Source organism: Musca autumnalis, unplaced genomic scaffold (genome assembly GCF_047663935.1).
Source record: "Musca autumnalis isolate F117 unplaced genomic scaffold, ASM4766393v1 scaffold_3, whole genome shotgun sequence".
In the NCBI taxonomy this organism is placed as follows: Eukaryota; Metazoa; Arthropoda; class Insecta; order Diptera; family Muscidae; genus Musca; species Musca autumnalis.
The window spans coordinates 33,753,430-33,767,634 of NW_027411866.1; the positions used below are offsets into that span (position 1 = coordinate 33,753,430).

Genomic DNA, 14,205 nt, shown 5'->3' on the forward strand with positions numbered 1-14,205 from the left:
GCCTGCTCCGGTTCTGTCCTCTACTGATATCCCACGGCAACCGGTTCTATACATCGGATTGACTCGGTGGAATCTTCGACAAGAGACCGTCACCTCAGCAGTTATGTGTTTTTGGAAACCCGTCAATTCTCTGCGCTCGCACCATCTACCTATCATCGTTTCCGACTTCATAACCTCTGAACGCCTTACATTTCTGAACCATGGGAAAGCTGATTGGCAAGGTTTCAGAGAATTTACCAATTACCGCTTCAGAGAGCTGTAAATTCCCTCAGATTCTCGGGTAGCTGAGAGAACATTCCGGGACATTATCACTGTAGCAGCCGCTCGTTACATAACTGCTAGTAGAATACCCTAAGTGAGACCAAATTTCCCAGAAGAGGCGACACGATTAGCAAATGAGCGTGATGGGCCAAATGAACGTCGTGCCAACCCCAGAGTCATAAAGCTGCAACTGGTAGTTAAAAGGTTGGTCGGTGAGCATAATCGGAAAAAGTGGCTAAATAATATGAAAAGTTGCGACATTGTAGTCGGAATAAGTGAAATGTTGGCAACGGTTATGTCCCTCCCGAACCCTGGAAAGAAGGAATATAGGAGCCCCGTCACGTTTGGCGATGTTACGTAGACTGATCTGAAGTGGTGCGCAAGTTATTTCACACGACAGTTTTCCTAGCACCCCGGCAATGTCGAGGTGAAGCGAAAACTACTACGTCGCATTAGATCTCTTCCTTCTGAGAATGAACCGCCACAACATACAATGGATAATGTTGCGAATGCCATCAGGAACGCTAAATCATCCAAAGCGTGGGGTCCTGATGGAACGGTAACGCTGAAACAATTGGATGAGATGGGACAGTTGGATGAGACGAGTATCTCACTAAAGTTCTCAATCTGTCTGGGAAATTGGCAAGGTGGTCCCGCTACTGAAGCCAGGCAAGGATGTCATCAAGGGGTCTATCGAAATCGGTCTCGCTTTTGAAGCCCTTAGCAAAGACCCTTGCGACCTTAGTCCTCCCCAGCGACAAAAACAGAAACAGGCATCTCCCCAGATATTAGTAGAGGACTCAACCAGAGCAAGCCGTGCAATTGAACTGTGATGGTTGCGCTCGACTTATCAGAAGCCATCGATACTGTCAAGCACTCCACGCTGTTTTACGACTTTGAGCAGAATACTCTCCGTCCAGGATTGTAACGTTGGGTAATCAATTATATGTGTGGACGCTAGTCGTATGGAAATTTAGGAACTCGAAATCCAAGCCCCGTAGAGTGAAGCACAGAGTTCCTCAAGATGGCGTGATATCTACGGAATTGTTTAACCTCTGCCTCTCAGACGGCATTGAGATCGTAACGAGATCTCGTAACGTATGCGAATGATTGTTGGATCTTGGCGTCAGGTACCTACCCTGATGTCATTTGTGAAAGGTGAAACTCCTATCCTACCTTTTTCACGCGAGGAATATGCAAAGCCCCGTAGAGTGAGCAGAGCGTTCCCCAAAATGAGGTGATATCTACGGAATTTTTAAACCTCTTCCTCTGAGATGACATTGAGATCGTAACGAGATCTCGTAACGTATGCGGATGATTGTTGGATCTTGGCGTCAGGTACCTACCCTGCTGTCATTTGTGAAAGGCGACACTCCTATCTTACCACATTTTTTCACGTGAGGCCTATGCAAATATCCGCCACTAAGTCTACGGCCACTCTATTGTTCACATGGACCGCAGAAGTGAGCACTGAGTTGAATGTCATGGTCTATAGTAGCAGAATTCCGACCACCAACTACCCCAAGATTGTAGGGGTCACATTCGACAAACTCCCTATTATATTGTATAACACTACCTGCTAAAACAATACAATAGGGGTTTTTTAGTATTTATTTCAAAAGGTTTCGGTTACATCAGTATAGCCAGTTTGTTTTTTGCAAGTGAGGGTTAGGCCGTTTTGGAGCTATCCGCCTCATAGGTTGGTCTGTGGTCCCAGAACATTTAAAAATAAATATTTATTTAAGGTACATGGAAAAGGCTCTCAATAACCCTGAATACAATTATTTATGTCAATGACAAACGCTTCTCTGTTGTAAGCTATGGCCAGAGTTCAGCTGCAATCGCACACAAGTACGAACGACTGTTTAATGGCACTACATATAAAACAAGGCTATGTGGTGTGTTGTTATTGTTTAAAATTGAATACAAAAATTATTTTGATATTAACTTGGATGCACAAAAAATCTGGTTTTGTTTCAATTCCAAAACAATTGAAAATACAAAAACAAAAACCCTGTCAACAAAAGTCGAATAATTTAATTTAACTCCATTGCAGCTCTTTTAAATCTTTTAGTCTTAAAAATGTGGTTAACAGATATAACAGCCTCGGCTGCAGCATCATCTGCTGGCGTTGGTTGTTCCGCCCAGTGTCCAATACCAAGCGTGGGAACAGTAAATGCCTTGGTTTCTTTATTGGTGGAAAGTGTACTTTCCGCCCAATGTAATATATCGAATAAGGCCTTATGGCCTGAGGATTATGCTGAACAAGTTTTAAAGAATGGCCTTAAGGAGCCTTATGATTTTGTGGTCATTGGTGCTGGTACGGCGGGATCGGTAATGGCCAGCCGCCTGAGTGAAAATCCACAATGGAATGTGTTGGTATTGGAGGCAGGAGGAGATCCACCACCAGAATCAGAGGTGAGTAAAATTTAAAGGATCCAAGATGAAGGTACAGTTTCTTGCTTTTCTTCTCAGATTCCCGATGTATTCTATGCCATGCAGCATACACAACATGCCTATCGTTATTTCACAGAACCGGATGGTGGTTGCACCTGCCTGGCCTTTGAAAATGACCGCTGTCATTGGCCACGAGGCAAGACCATCGGCGGCACTGGGGCCATGAATGGCATGTTGTTTGTCAGGGGCACCCGCCAGGATTATGATCTTTGGTGTAAGGAAGGCAGCCATGGTTGGTGTTATGATGATGTCTGGCCATATTTCCAAAAAGCTGTTACACCTCAAGGCAATGCCACCCATCCCCGGGGTTACGTTACCCTCAATCATTTTGGACGTTTTACAGAGGACATAATTTCAGTGGTTCTGCAAGGAGCCCAGGAGCTTAAGCAACCTCTGGTCGATGATTTTGTTGACGGTAGCTATGTGGGTTATGCCTATGTTCGAGGCAATGTGGAAAATGGTAAACGTTCAAGTACGGGTAAAAGTTATTTGGCCAAGGTGGCAAAGCGACCCAACCTCAGGATCATAAAAAATGCCCAGGTCACCAAAATAAACTTTGATTCCCAGGGGCGAAAGGTAAATTCCGTGGAATTTGTGTTGAAAAATAAACTTCAACTAAGTGTGAATGTGGGTCGTGAAGTAATACTCTCTGCAGGGGCAATAGATTCACCCAAACTGTTGCAGCTTTCCGGTGTGGGACCCTTAGAAGTTTTAAGGCCCTTGAACATACCGGTCCTACATGATTTGCCTGTTGGTAAAAATCTACAAGATCATGTATTGGCGTTGCTGTTTTTCCGCATACCAGCACCGCCACCCAATCCCCTAGATGCTACTGCAGCAACCTTTCAATATTTAACCAGCAACAACGGTCCATTGAGTAGTATTGGCACCGCTCTCATGACCGGCTTTATAAAAGCACATCCCCTATCACCATCACCCTATCCTGATCTAGAAATACATCACATTCTACTGAGAAGAGGTAACAGGAACGGTATGTTGACACTGCTAAATGGTTTAACAGTGAAAAAGGAACTTCAAGCCCACCTTTTAAGGGAATTGGAATCCTATACCATTTTGGCGAAATTTGTGGTACAATCTCACCCCAAATCTAGGGGTAATTTGAAATTGCGCACATCTTCCTATCAAGATCCACCAATTATAGAATCGGGTTATTTAAAGGAACCTGAGGATTTGGAAATTTTAATGGCAGGTATCAATTATATGCTGGAATTGGAAAACACCCAGGCCTATAGAAGAAATCAAATGGAAATCATGCAAGTGCCCATTCAAGAATGTGACAGGTATCGTTTTAAATCTCCTGAGTATTGGTATTGCTATGTTAAGTATTTCTCAAGCAGCTGTTATCATCAAGCGGGGTCTGTGAAAATGGGTTCGTTAGAAGATGGAAGTGCTTGCGTGGATCCTGAGTTGTTGGTGAAAGGTGTTGAAAATTTACGAGTTGTGGATGCCTCCATAATGCCTTACGTTACCACAGGAAATACCAATGCCCCCACTATTATGATAGCCGAGAAGGCTGCGGATATGGTAAAAGCCAAATGGGAGAGGAGGGGTGTAAGATATTTTTAGGAAAAACATTTTAATTTTTTAAATAAATAATTTTTTTGAATTTGCAAATAAAATGTTTTAATTGGTTAACTCTGCTGCAGGTTGATCAGGGACAAAGGTTTCAACAGAGTTCTGATATGTGAAGCAGTGTGAAGACTGTGGAAGCAGAAAGGACATTTCTTTAAGGTACCGGGTGCAATAGCATCTCTGTAGGAATTGAGAGCATTACTATAGCCGTACGGAAGTTACGCCACAATGAAACAATTTTTGGTTGGTAAGTTATTGCGCATTTCCCGAAATTGTGGAAGATTATACTTTGCGACTCTATTAAATCTTAAGAATTGTATGGTTTCGAAAATAGACTAAAGGTATTAAAAATATTTTTAAATAAAGAACATAGGATATATATGATATTATTAACGGTTAACTAGATTCCAGTGACTTCCAACGAAGTGAATTCACTGGTTTATATAGAGAATTGAAGAAATGTGAAATATAAGGAAGACTTCGGTACATTATCGATAAAAACGTTTATTAAAAAATCAAACTAATTTTTACATTATCATGACCTATATTGTGAAGTTTATGACCACAGGGATGTCACAACTCACTGGCACGTGAAACTAAATTCAATAAAAATACTTATCTTATAGGCTTAGCCATATTTTTATCTGTTTTCTCATTTCCTAAGACAGTGTTTGTACATGCTATTGAACCTGAGCAGTTTATCTGTTTGCTTTCGAATAGTTTTATGTATCAGATAACATCCGTATTTGTCTTAGTTACAATTTAAATTATGTGAATTTACAAACCGACAGTAAGACAAACTAACTGATAAATTTTACAACTTAATCAGGTAATAAAGTGTTAAAAATGCTAACAGCGGAGTGATGGGTTGTGAATTGTTTATATATATTGTTTTTGTTCAGAGATAAAAAACAAGGGTTTGTCAATGGCAATACACCCAGAGAAAGTGATGAGTTCATTATGAATTTTATAAAACACAAATATGAAGTTAATAAATCATCTATAAATTCAAAAGATTCCTTCTTAGGAGACTTTCCCCAGAAAAAATTAGGATGAGGATTTTTGGCTCCAGAACAAATATCGCAAACCACCGGACTGAGAACTTTTTCTCTAGAAAAAATATCGCAGACCACAGGAATGAGGATTTTTTTCTCTAGAAAAAATATCGCAGACCACAGGACTGAGGATTTTTTCTCTTGTAAAAATATGGCAGATCACAGGGCTGAGGATTTTTTCTCTGGAAAAAATATCGCAGACCACAGGACTGAGGATTTTTTCTCTAAAAAAAAATATCCCGGACCACAGGACCGAGGATTTTTTTCTCCCCAAAAAAAAATATTGCAGACCACCCGACTGAGAATTTTTTTCTCTAGAAAATATATCGCAGACCACAAGACAGTGGATTTTTTCTCCATAAAAAATATTGCAGACCACGGGACTGAGGATTTTTTCTCTAGAAAAAATATCGCAGACCACAGGACTGAGGATTTTTCTCTAGAACAAATATCGCAGACCACAGGACTGAGGATTTTTCTCTAGAACAAATATCGCAGACCACAGGACTGAGGATTTTTTCTCTAGAAAAAATATCGCCGACCACAGGACTGAGGATTTTTTTCTCTAGAAAAAATGTCGCAGAACACAGGAATGAGGGTTTTTTCTCTAGAAAAATATCGCAGACCACAGGACGGAGGATTTTTTCTCTAGAAAAAATATCGCAGACCACAGGACTGAGGATTTTTTCTCTTGAAAAAATATCGCAGACCACAGGACTGAGGATTTTTTCTCTAGAAAATATATCGCAGACCACAGGACTGAGGACTTTTTTTCGCTAGGAAAAATATCGCAGATCACAGGACAGAGGATTTTTTCTCTGGATAAAATATCGCATACAACAGGACCGAGGATTTTTTCTCTAGAAAAAATATCGCAGACCACAGGACTGAGGATTTTTTCTCTAAAAAAATATAGCAGACCACAGGACTGAGGATTTTTTCTATAGAAAAAATATCGCAGACCACAGGACTGAGGACTTTTTCCCTAGAAAATATATCGCAAACCAGAAAACTGAGGATTTTTCTCTAGAAAAAATATCGCAGACCACAGGACTGAGGATTTTCCTCCAGCAAAAAATATCGCAGACCACAGGACTGAGGATGTTTTTGCTAGAAAAAATATCGCACTAAGGACTGAGGATTTTTTCTCTAGAAAAAATATCGCAGACCACAGGACTGAGGACTTTTTTCTCTAGAAAAAATATCGCAGATCACAGCACCGAGGATTTTTTCTCTAGAAAAAATATCGCAGACCACAGGACTGAAGATTTTTTTCTCTAGAAAAAATATCGCAGACCACAGGACTGAGGATTTTTTCTCTAGAAAAAATATCGCAGACACAGGACTGACGATTTTTTTCTTTTAAAAAATATCGCATATCACAGGACAGAGAATTTTTTCTCTAGAAGAAATATCGCAGACCACAAGACAGAGGATTTTTTCTCTAGAAAAAATATCGCAGACCGCAGGACTGAGGATTTTTTCTCTCGAAAATTTTTTCTCTGGAAAAAAAATCGCAGACCAAAGCACTGAGGATTTTTTCTCCAGAAAAAATATCGCAGACCACAGGACTGAGGATTTTTCCTCTTGAGAATTTTTTCTCTGGAAAAAAAATCCCAGACCAAAGCACTGAGGATTTTTTTCCAGAAAAAATATCGCAGACCACAGGACTGAGGATTTTTTCCTCTAGAAAAAATATCGCAGACCACAGGACTGAGGAAAAATATCGCAGAGCACAGGCCTGATGATTTTTTTTCTCTGGAAAAAATATCGCAGACCACAGGACTAAGGATTTTTCTCTAGAAAAAATATCGCAGACAACAGCACTGAGGATTTTTTCTCTAGATAAAATATCGCAGACCACAGGACTGAGTATTATTTCTCTATATAAAATATCGCAGACCATAGGACTAAGGATTTTTTCTCTAGATAAAATATCGCCGACCAAAAGACAGAGGATTTTTTCTCTAGAAAAAATATCGAAGACCACAGGACTGAGGATTTTTTTATCTAGAAAAAATATCGCAAACCACAGGACTGAGGATTTGTTTCTCTTAAAAATATCGCATACCACAGGACAGAGGATATTTTGCTCTAGAAAAAATATCACAGACCACAGGAATGAGGATTTTTTCTCTAAAAAAAATATCGCAGACCACAGGACGGAGGATTTTTTTCTCTTGAAAAAATTGCTCCAGAAAAAATATCGCAGACCACAGAACTGAGGATTTTGTCGCTAGGACAATATCGCAGACCACAGGACTGACAACTTTTCGCAGAGCACAGGACTGAGGATTTTTTCTCCAGAAAAAATATCGCAGACCACAGGACTGAGGATTTTTTCTCTAGAAAAAATATCGCAGAACACAGGACTGAGGATTTTTTCGCTAAAAAAATATCGCAGATCACAGGACAGAGGATTTGTTCTCTAGAAAAAATATCGCTGACCACAGGACTGAGGATTTTTTCTCTAGAAAAAATATCGCAGACCACAGAACTGAGGCCATTTTTTCTCTAGAAGAAATATCGCAGATCACAGGACAGATGATTTTTTCTCTGGAAAAATATCGCATACCACAGGACTGAGCATTTTTTCTCTAGAAAAATATCGCAGACCACACGACTGAGGATTTTTTTCTCTAGAAAAAATATCGCAGACCACAGGACTGAGGATTATTTCTCTAGATAAAATATCGCAGACCAAAGGACTGAGGATTTCTTCTCTAGATAAAATATTGCAGACCACAGGACTAAAGATTTGTTCTCTAGAAAAAATATCGGAGGATTTTTTCTCCAGAAAAAATATCGCAGACCACAGGACTGAGGATTTTTTCTCTGAAAAAAAATATCGCAGATAACAGGAATAAGGATCGCAGATCTAGAAAAAATATCGCAGATCACAGGACAGAGGATTTTTTCTCTAGAAAAAATATCGCAGACCACAGAACAGAGGATTTTTTCTCTAGAAAAAATATCGCAGACCAAAGGACTGAGGATTTCTTCTCTAGATAAAATATTGCAGACCACAGGACTAAAGATTTGTTCTCTAGAAAAAATATCGGAGGATTTTTTCTCCAGAAAAAATATCGCAGACCACAGGACTGAGGATTTTTTCTCTGAAAAAAAAATATCGCAGATAACAGGAATAAGGATTTTTGTCTCCAAAAAAATTTCGCAGACCATAGGACTGAGGTTTCTTCTCTTGAAAAAATATCGCCGACCACAGGATACTGGATTGAGAATTTTTTCTCTTGAACAAATTACCCAGACCACAGGAAAGAGGATTTTTTTCTCCAGAAAAAAATATCGCAAACCACCGAAATGAGGATTTTTTCTCTACAAAAAATATCGCGGATCACAGGACTGAGGATTTTTCTCTAGAAAAAATATCGCAGACCACCCGACTGAGATTTTTTTTCTCTAGAAAAAATATCGCCCATCACAGGACCTAGAAAAAATATCGCAGACCACAAGGCAAAGGATTTTTTCTCCAGAGAAAATATCGCAGACAACAGGACTGAGGATTTTTTCTCTATAAAAAATATCGCAGACCACAGGACTGAGGATTTTTTTCTCTAGAAAAAATATCGCAGACCACAGGACTGAGGACATTTTTTCTCCAGAAAAAATATCGCAGATCACAGGACAGAGAATTTTTTCTCTGGAAAAAATATCGCATACCACAGGACAGAGGTTTTTTTCTCTTGAAAAAATTACTCCAGGAAAAAATATCGCAGACCACAGGACTGAGGATTTTGTCGCTAGGACAATATCACAGACCACAGGACTCAGGATTTTTTCTCTGGAAAAAGAATTTTTTCTAGTCTATTTTTTCCCAAGTCTATTTCGATTCTCAGGCATTTCAACACGAAAGGCCGTTGAACTGAACTTTGAGTTTGGTACCTCTAGATATGTCTTCCTACTTCTATATTGCACTTATTTTTTTTTTTTGTTCTAGATAAATATTTTGAAACAGGTTTGAATGCTTTTTTTGTGATTTTCAATTAAGTGCAATTAAGAGCAATGAATAAAAAAAACATAATCAGATTTCACGAATTTAATTTCGGTAACAAAAATTCTACCTGAAAATTACATCTCCACAAAGCCAGCGATATTGGCTCACCTATATAACCGAAGTAATTCAAAATAACTGAAATTTTATTTGGAGTGTTGCCAGTGTTGACACAGGGTCGTGTAAGTTATCGCTTTAGTAGTCAGCGGCACTGTTGCTGCTGCAATTAATGTAATCACAAACGCGTAGTAAGTAGGGAATTATTTGAGAACTCTGTTTAGTTGTTATTTGGATTGCGTAGTGTTTAAATGTCGACTAGTGGTGTTACGGCTGCCGCCGGTGCCTATACGGCGGCACAATGTTCAAATCCAAGTTTGGGTGCAGTAAATACTTTAGTAACACTTTTGGTGGAAGGCATATTAGCTGCCCAATGTAATATTTCCAGCAGTGAATCATGGCCAGAGGATTACGCTGAGGAGGCTTTAAAGCATGGTTTGGAGGAATATGATTTTGTGGTAATTGGTGCTGGTTCGGCGGGTTCTGTGGTGGCTAGCCGTTTAAGTGAAAATCCGCATTTTAAGGTTTTGGTTTTAGAGGCAGGTGGTGATCCACCACCAGAATCGGAGGTATGCTAAATGAGAGGTTAGGAGAAGCCAGGAGTTATTGCTATTTTTCTTTTGATTTGCAGATCCCTTCAATGTTCTTTGGTGTGCAACTTTCGAATTTAAGTTTTGCCTATTACCCAGAGGCAAATGGTCGTTCCTGCAAGGCCTTTAAAAATGAACGCTGCCACTGGCCCAGAGGTAAATTGCTGGGAGGAAGTGGAGCTATTAATGCCATGCTTTATGTGAGAGGTAATCGTGCTGAATATGACAAGTGGTGTGCAGCTGGTAGTGAGGGTTGGTGTTATGATGATGTGTGGCCTTATTTCGTGAAATCAACAACTCCCCAGGGAAGTCCCAATGACCCCAAAGGCTTTGTGAGCCTCAATGAATTTGGAGATTTTGATCCACATGTGGTAGAGTTATTGGTTAATGCTGGCAAAGAATTGGGCTTGCCAAAAGTGGAGGATTTTGTGGATGGCAGTTATGTGGGCTATTCATATATAAAAGGCACGGTGTCGGAGGGACGTCGTGGCAGTACTGGCAAGGGTTATTTGGCCAAGGTCTATAAGAATCGGCCAAATTTGAAGATTATCAAGAATGCATTTGTTAACAAAATCAATTTTAATGGCGCCGGAAATCGTGTGGACTCCGTTGAATTTAGAATACAAGACGAGCATGCCATGGAAGTCAAGGTGGCCAAAGAAGTTGTGCTCTCAGCAGGTGCCATCGACTCGCCGAAACTTTTAATGTTATCTGGTGTGGGTCCTAGAGAAGTGTTGCAACCTTTTAACATACCCCAGATACACAATTTGCCGGTGGGCGAAAATCTTCAAGATCATGTCTTGACTGTTGCATTTCTGCGGATTCCTGCACCAGCACCAAATCCCAAACAGGTCCTTGATGATATTTATCAATATATTATACATCAAAAAGGACCTTTAAGTTCCATTGGCAGTACACCCTTGGTGGCATTTTTACAAACCGATACCAGCAAATCTCCACTTTATCCCGATGTTGAAATGCATCATTTGTCATTTAGACGAGGAAATTCCTTGGGCATGGAATTACTGCTAAATGGCTTCTCAATGAAGGATGAATTCAAGCAGGTTATTATGAATGAAATTGAAAATTATGATTTGGTGGCAGTGTTTGTGTTGGTGTCCCATCCCGAATCTAGGGGAAGTGTAAAGTTAACCTCAAGTTCCCATGACCAAGCACCACGAATTGATTCTGGCTATTATGATGATCCTGAAGATATGGAAGTACAATTGCGTGGCCTTGATTATCTTAACAAATTGGAACAAACAGTCGTCTTTAGAGAAAAACAAGCGGAAATTCTGCACATACCCATAGAGGAATGTGATAAATTCGAATTTAAATCAAAAGAATATTGGCGTTGTTATGCCTCTTATTTCTCCTCAACTTGTTATCATCCGGTGGGTACAGTGAAAATGGGTTCTACCGCGGATCCCAGCACTTGTGTTGACCCTCAGTTGAAGGTGAAAGGTGTCAGTAATCTCCGTGTGGTGGATGCCTCTGTTATGCCCTTTATTTCCAGTGGTAATACAAATGCCCCCACCATAATGATTGCAGAAAAGGCAGCAGATCTCATCAAGAGACAGTGGCAGGAGGATGGACGAAAGACTGATGATAATGATGATGATAGTAAGCAGGGAAAGGTTTACAAAAGTGAATTGTAAATTATATTAAGTGTTATATGTATACTTATTTCCATATTCTATATTGGTAAAAAGTTTTTTTTATTGTTGTATTCTTGTTGTAAGATAATGCTTTGCCCTGTCATGCTGATAAGAATCACTTGTTAATTATTTATGTTTATTTAAGTGATTAAGCGTATTTTGTGCAATGTAATAAGTAAATAAAATGTAATGCATGATTGAATCGGAATGACCTCATAAAATGTTAAACGGCAGGCTTTAAAATTGTGACAAGTGTGTGTAGATAGCACTGACCACAGCGATACTTTATTTTGAGCAACAACATCCAGACAGAAAACGATTCTCTTTATCTTAAAGGAAAGGTAACAAGGAAAAGAAAATGCCATACCATTTCCTTGTTCAAAGTTCATTCACCGCAAGATAGCGAAATATGCTGTAAATGGTGCAGCACACGACTGTAGAGAAACGACGCAATCAATAGGTGTAAGTATAAAGATTGTTCTTACCATGTCATATTGTAAGAATGAGTAAACGTATTCCACTCGTAGAGTTATTTGAATAAAAATCTACTGACAATTCACGCATAACGGAAAACGTCAAAACTTGCAAAATGTTATCCAAATTTTTTATGTCTTTTTTCCTTAAATTGTCAATTTACGATAATTCGTAAAAAAATATTCCAACAAAATTATAGTAAAACAAATAAAAAACATTAAGTTCCGCCGGGCTAAATGTTTATTAGGGTTATGACTTTTTTACAACTTCATATCCCTGTATGATATTTTGATAAGTTTTTACCTAAGATTACATAAAATCTTAATTATAAAGTGATTCGATAAAAAAGTTTCCGCACAAAAAGTTTATAAAGTTTTTATTTTAACTGAAATCAAGGTATAGAGCAACACGACATAACTAAAATGACAACCGTTTTTTTTTTCTCACTAATTTTATCATCGTATTATACCATATATACCCCGCGAAAAGTTTGCCTCCAAAGAGGCAGTTAAATAAAATGTACAAGTGATTTGGAAGTGCATCAAATTATGCATTTTCACTCATGATTTTTACAAGGGAGTGACCCCGGAAAGAGGCACTCCATTGCACCGCATTTTAACTGACCCTTTGGCATTGCATTTTAACTGAACCTTTGGCACTGCATTTGAACTGACCCTTTGGCATTGCATTTTAACTGACCCTTTGGGGTAGAATAGGAGGCAGTCCAGAGCACGTGGTTTGAATAACAAAATAAAATACATTTATTATTTGTGTAAAACAAAAATATTAATAACTTTATTAACACAAATTATGAAAATTCTCTATTGAATTCAATCGCAAACATGTGTGTTTCCTCCGCTCTTCATTTAATCCAAGCTTAAGTGCTTTTGCTTCATCTGCTAAATGGGTTTGATATTGTCTTCCCATCACCAGTTAAGATTTCGACATGTACTCCAACAGCACTCCATTGGGAAATTTTCTTCTCGTGAGTTACCGGCAAAATGTTCACAAATTAAATATTTGGCCTGTTCCCGTACTTTATAAAGTGGTAAAAGTCGTAAAAGTTGTAAAAGTCGTAAACGATTTTCATATAAATTTTGTGTACGGGAACGCAAAATGTGTAAAAGTGGTAAACATTTTAAAAACTTTTTAGTTCTGGAACAGAGCTATTATTTAGTTTGTATTAACAAATGTTTGGAAATGTTAACACGATTATCTCTTTTTGGAAATGTATTCCGCTACCTGTAGAGATGTACAAACTGATTTATGTACATGTAGGGATCTCTAACAACTGCTAATAAAATGTAGTGAACGGAGTGCCTTTTATACCCTCCACCATAAAATGGGGGTATATTAAGTTTGTCACTACGTTTGTAACTACTCGAAATAATCATTGTAGACCCCACAAACTATATATATATTCTTGATCAGCGTGCAATTCTACATCGATATAGCCATGTCCGTCCTACTGTCTGTCTGTCCGTCTGTGGAAATCACTCTAGCGTCCGAACGGATTGACGTAGTGGATGAATTTTTGGGAAAATATGTTATATTTACGTAGGAATTTTAGTATTGAAAGCGGGCTATGTAGATCCACGCTCTCGTATAGCCCCCATACAAAACGACGCGTGACGCGTCGTCGTTTTAAGGAATTTTGAAGGTATTTGTCCCATTTTACAGAATTGGTTGTAATTTGGTATTTTGTGTCTCCAGAGGCCAAAAAACATTCCTACCAAAGTTGGTTTGTATAGGTCCACGATTTGGTATTACCCCCATATAACGCCCCATATAAAGTAAGCGTCATTTTAATATATTTTGAATGTATTAGTCCCATTTGACAACAGAATCGGTTGTAACTTTGTATTTTGAATTTTCAGAGGCTAAGAAACATTTTACCATAAAATGTTTATATAGGTCCACGTTTTGATATAGCACCCATAGGACGATTTTCGGTATTTTGAAGGTTTTGGCCTCATTATCACACCGAGATGGCTAAAATTTGGTGTTTAGTTTTCGTTTGGGGTATAAAACTTTCCCCCAGAAATTCG

At 38.9% G+C, this 14,205-nt stretch overlaps 3 protein-coding genes across 4 annotated transcripts in view; 2 read left to right on the forward strand and 1 right to left on the reverse strand.

The window, feature by feature from the left end:
- Flo2 (flotillin-2) overlaps nucleotides 1–14,205 on the reverse strand; it is a 580,663-nt gene that overhangs the window by 221,307 nt on the left and 345,151 nt on the right. The gene's annotated exons all lie outside the window — the stretch shown is intronic.
- On the forward strand, nucleotides 2,344–4,305 carry LOC141398130 (glucose dehydrogenase [FAD, quinone]-like). The gene is made up of 2 exons (XM_073975361.1): nucleotides 2,344–2,679; nucleotides 2,737–4,305. Exons 1-2 carry the CDS (start codon nucleotides 2,344–2,346, stop codon nucleotides 4,303–4,305), a joined length of 1,905 nt encoding a protein of 634 aa, XP_073831462.1.
- On the forward strand, nucleotides 9,589–11,887 carry LOC141399803 (glucose dehydrogenase [FAD, quinone]-like). Its single transcript, XM_073979109.1, has 2 exons — nucleotides 9,589–10,004; nucleotides 10,067–11,887. The coding sequence occupies exons 1-2, from the start codon at nucleotides 9,687–9,689 to the stop codon at nucleotides 11,681–11,683; spliced, it is 1,935 nt and encodes a 644-aa protein (XP_073835210.1). The 5' UTR covers nucleotides 9,589–9,686; the 3' UTR covers nucleotides 11,684–11,887.

Excerpts from the sequence above, each read along its gene's own strand:
- LOC141398130 (XM_073975361.1), top strand. The coding sequence starts at position 2,344 with ATGTGGTTAACAGATATAACAGCCTCGGCTGCAGCATCATCTGCTGGC. Across the intron at positions 2,680-2,736 it reads ATCCACCACCAGAATCAGAG|ATTCCCGATGTATTCTATGC; the intron begins GTGAGTAAAATT and ends TTTTCTTCTCAG.
- LOC141399803 (XM_073979109.1), top strand. The coding sequence starts at position 9,687 with ATGTCGACTAGTGGTGTTACGGCTGCCGCCGGTGCCTATACGGCGGCA. Across the intron at positions 10,005-10,066 it reads ATCCACCACCAGAATCGGAG|ATCCCTTCAATGTTCTTTGG; the intron begins GTATGCTAAATG and ends TTTGATTTGCAG.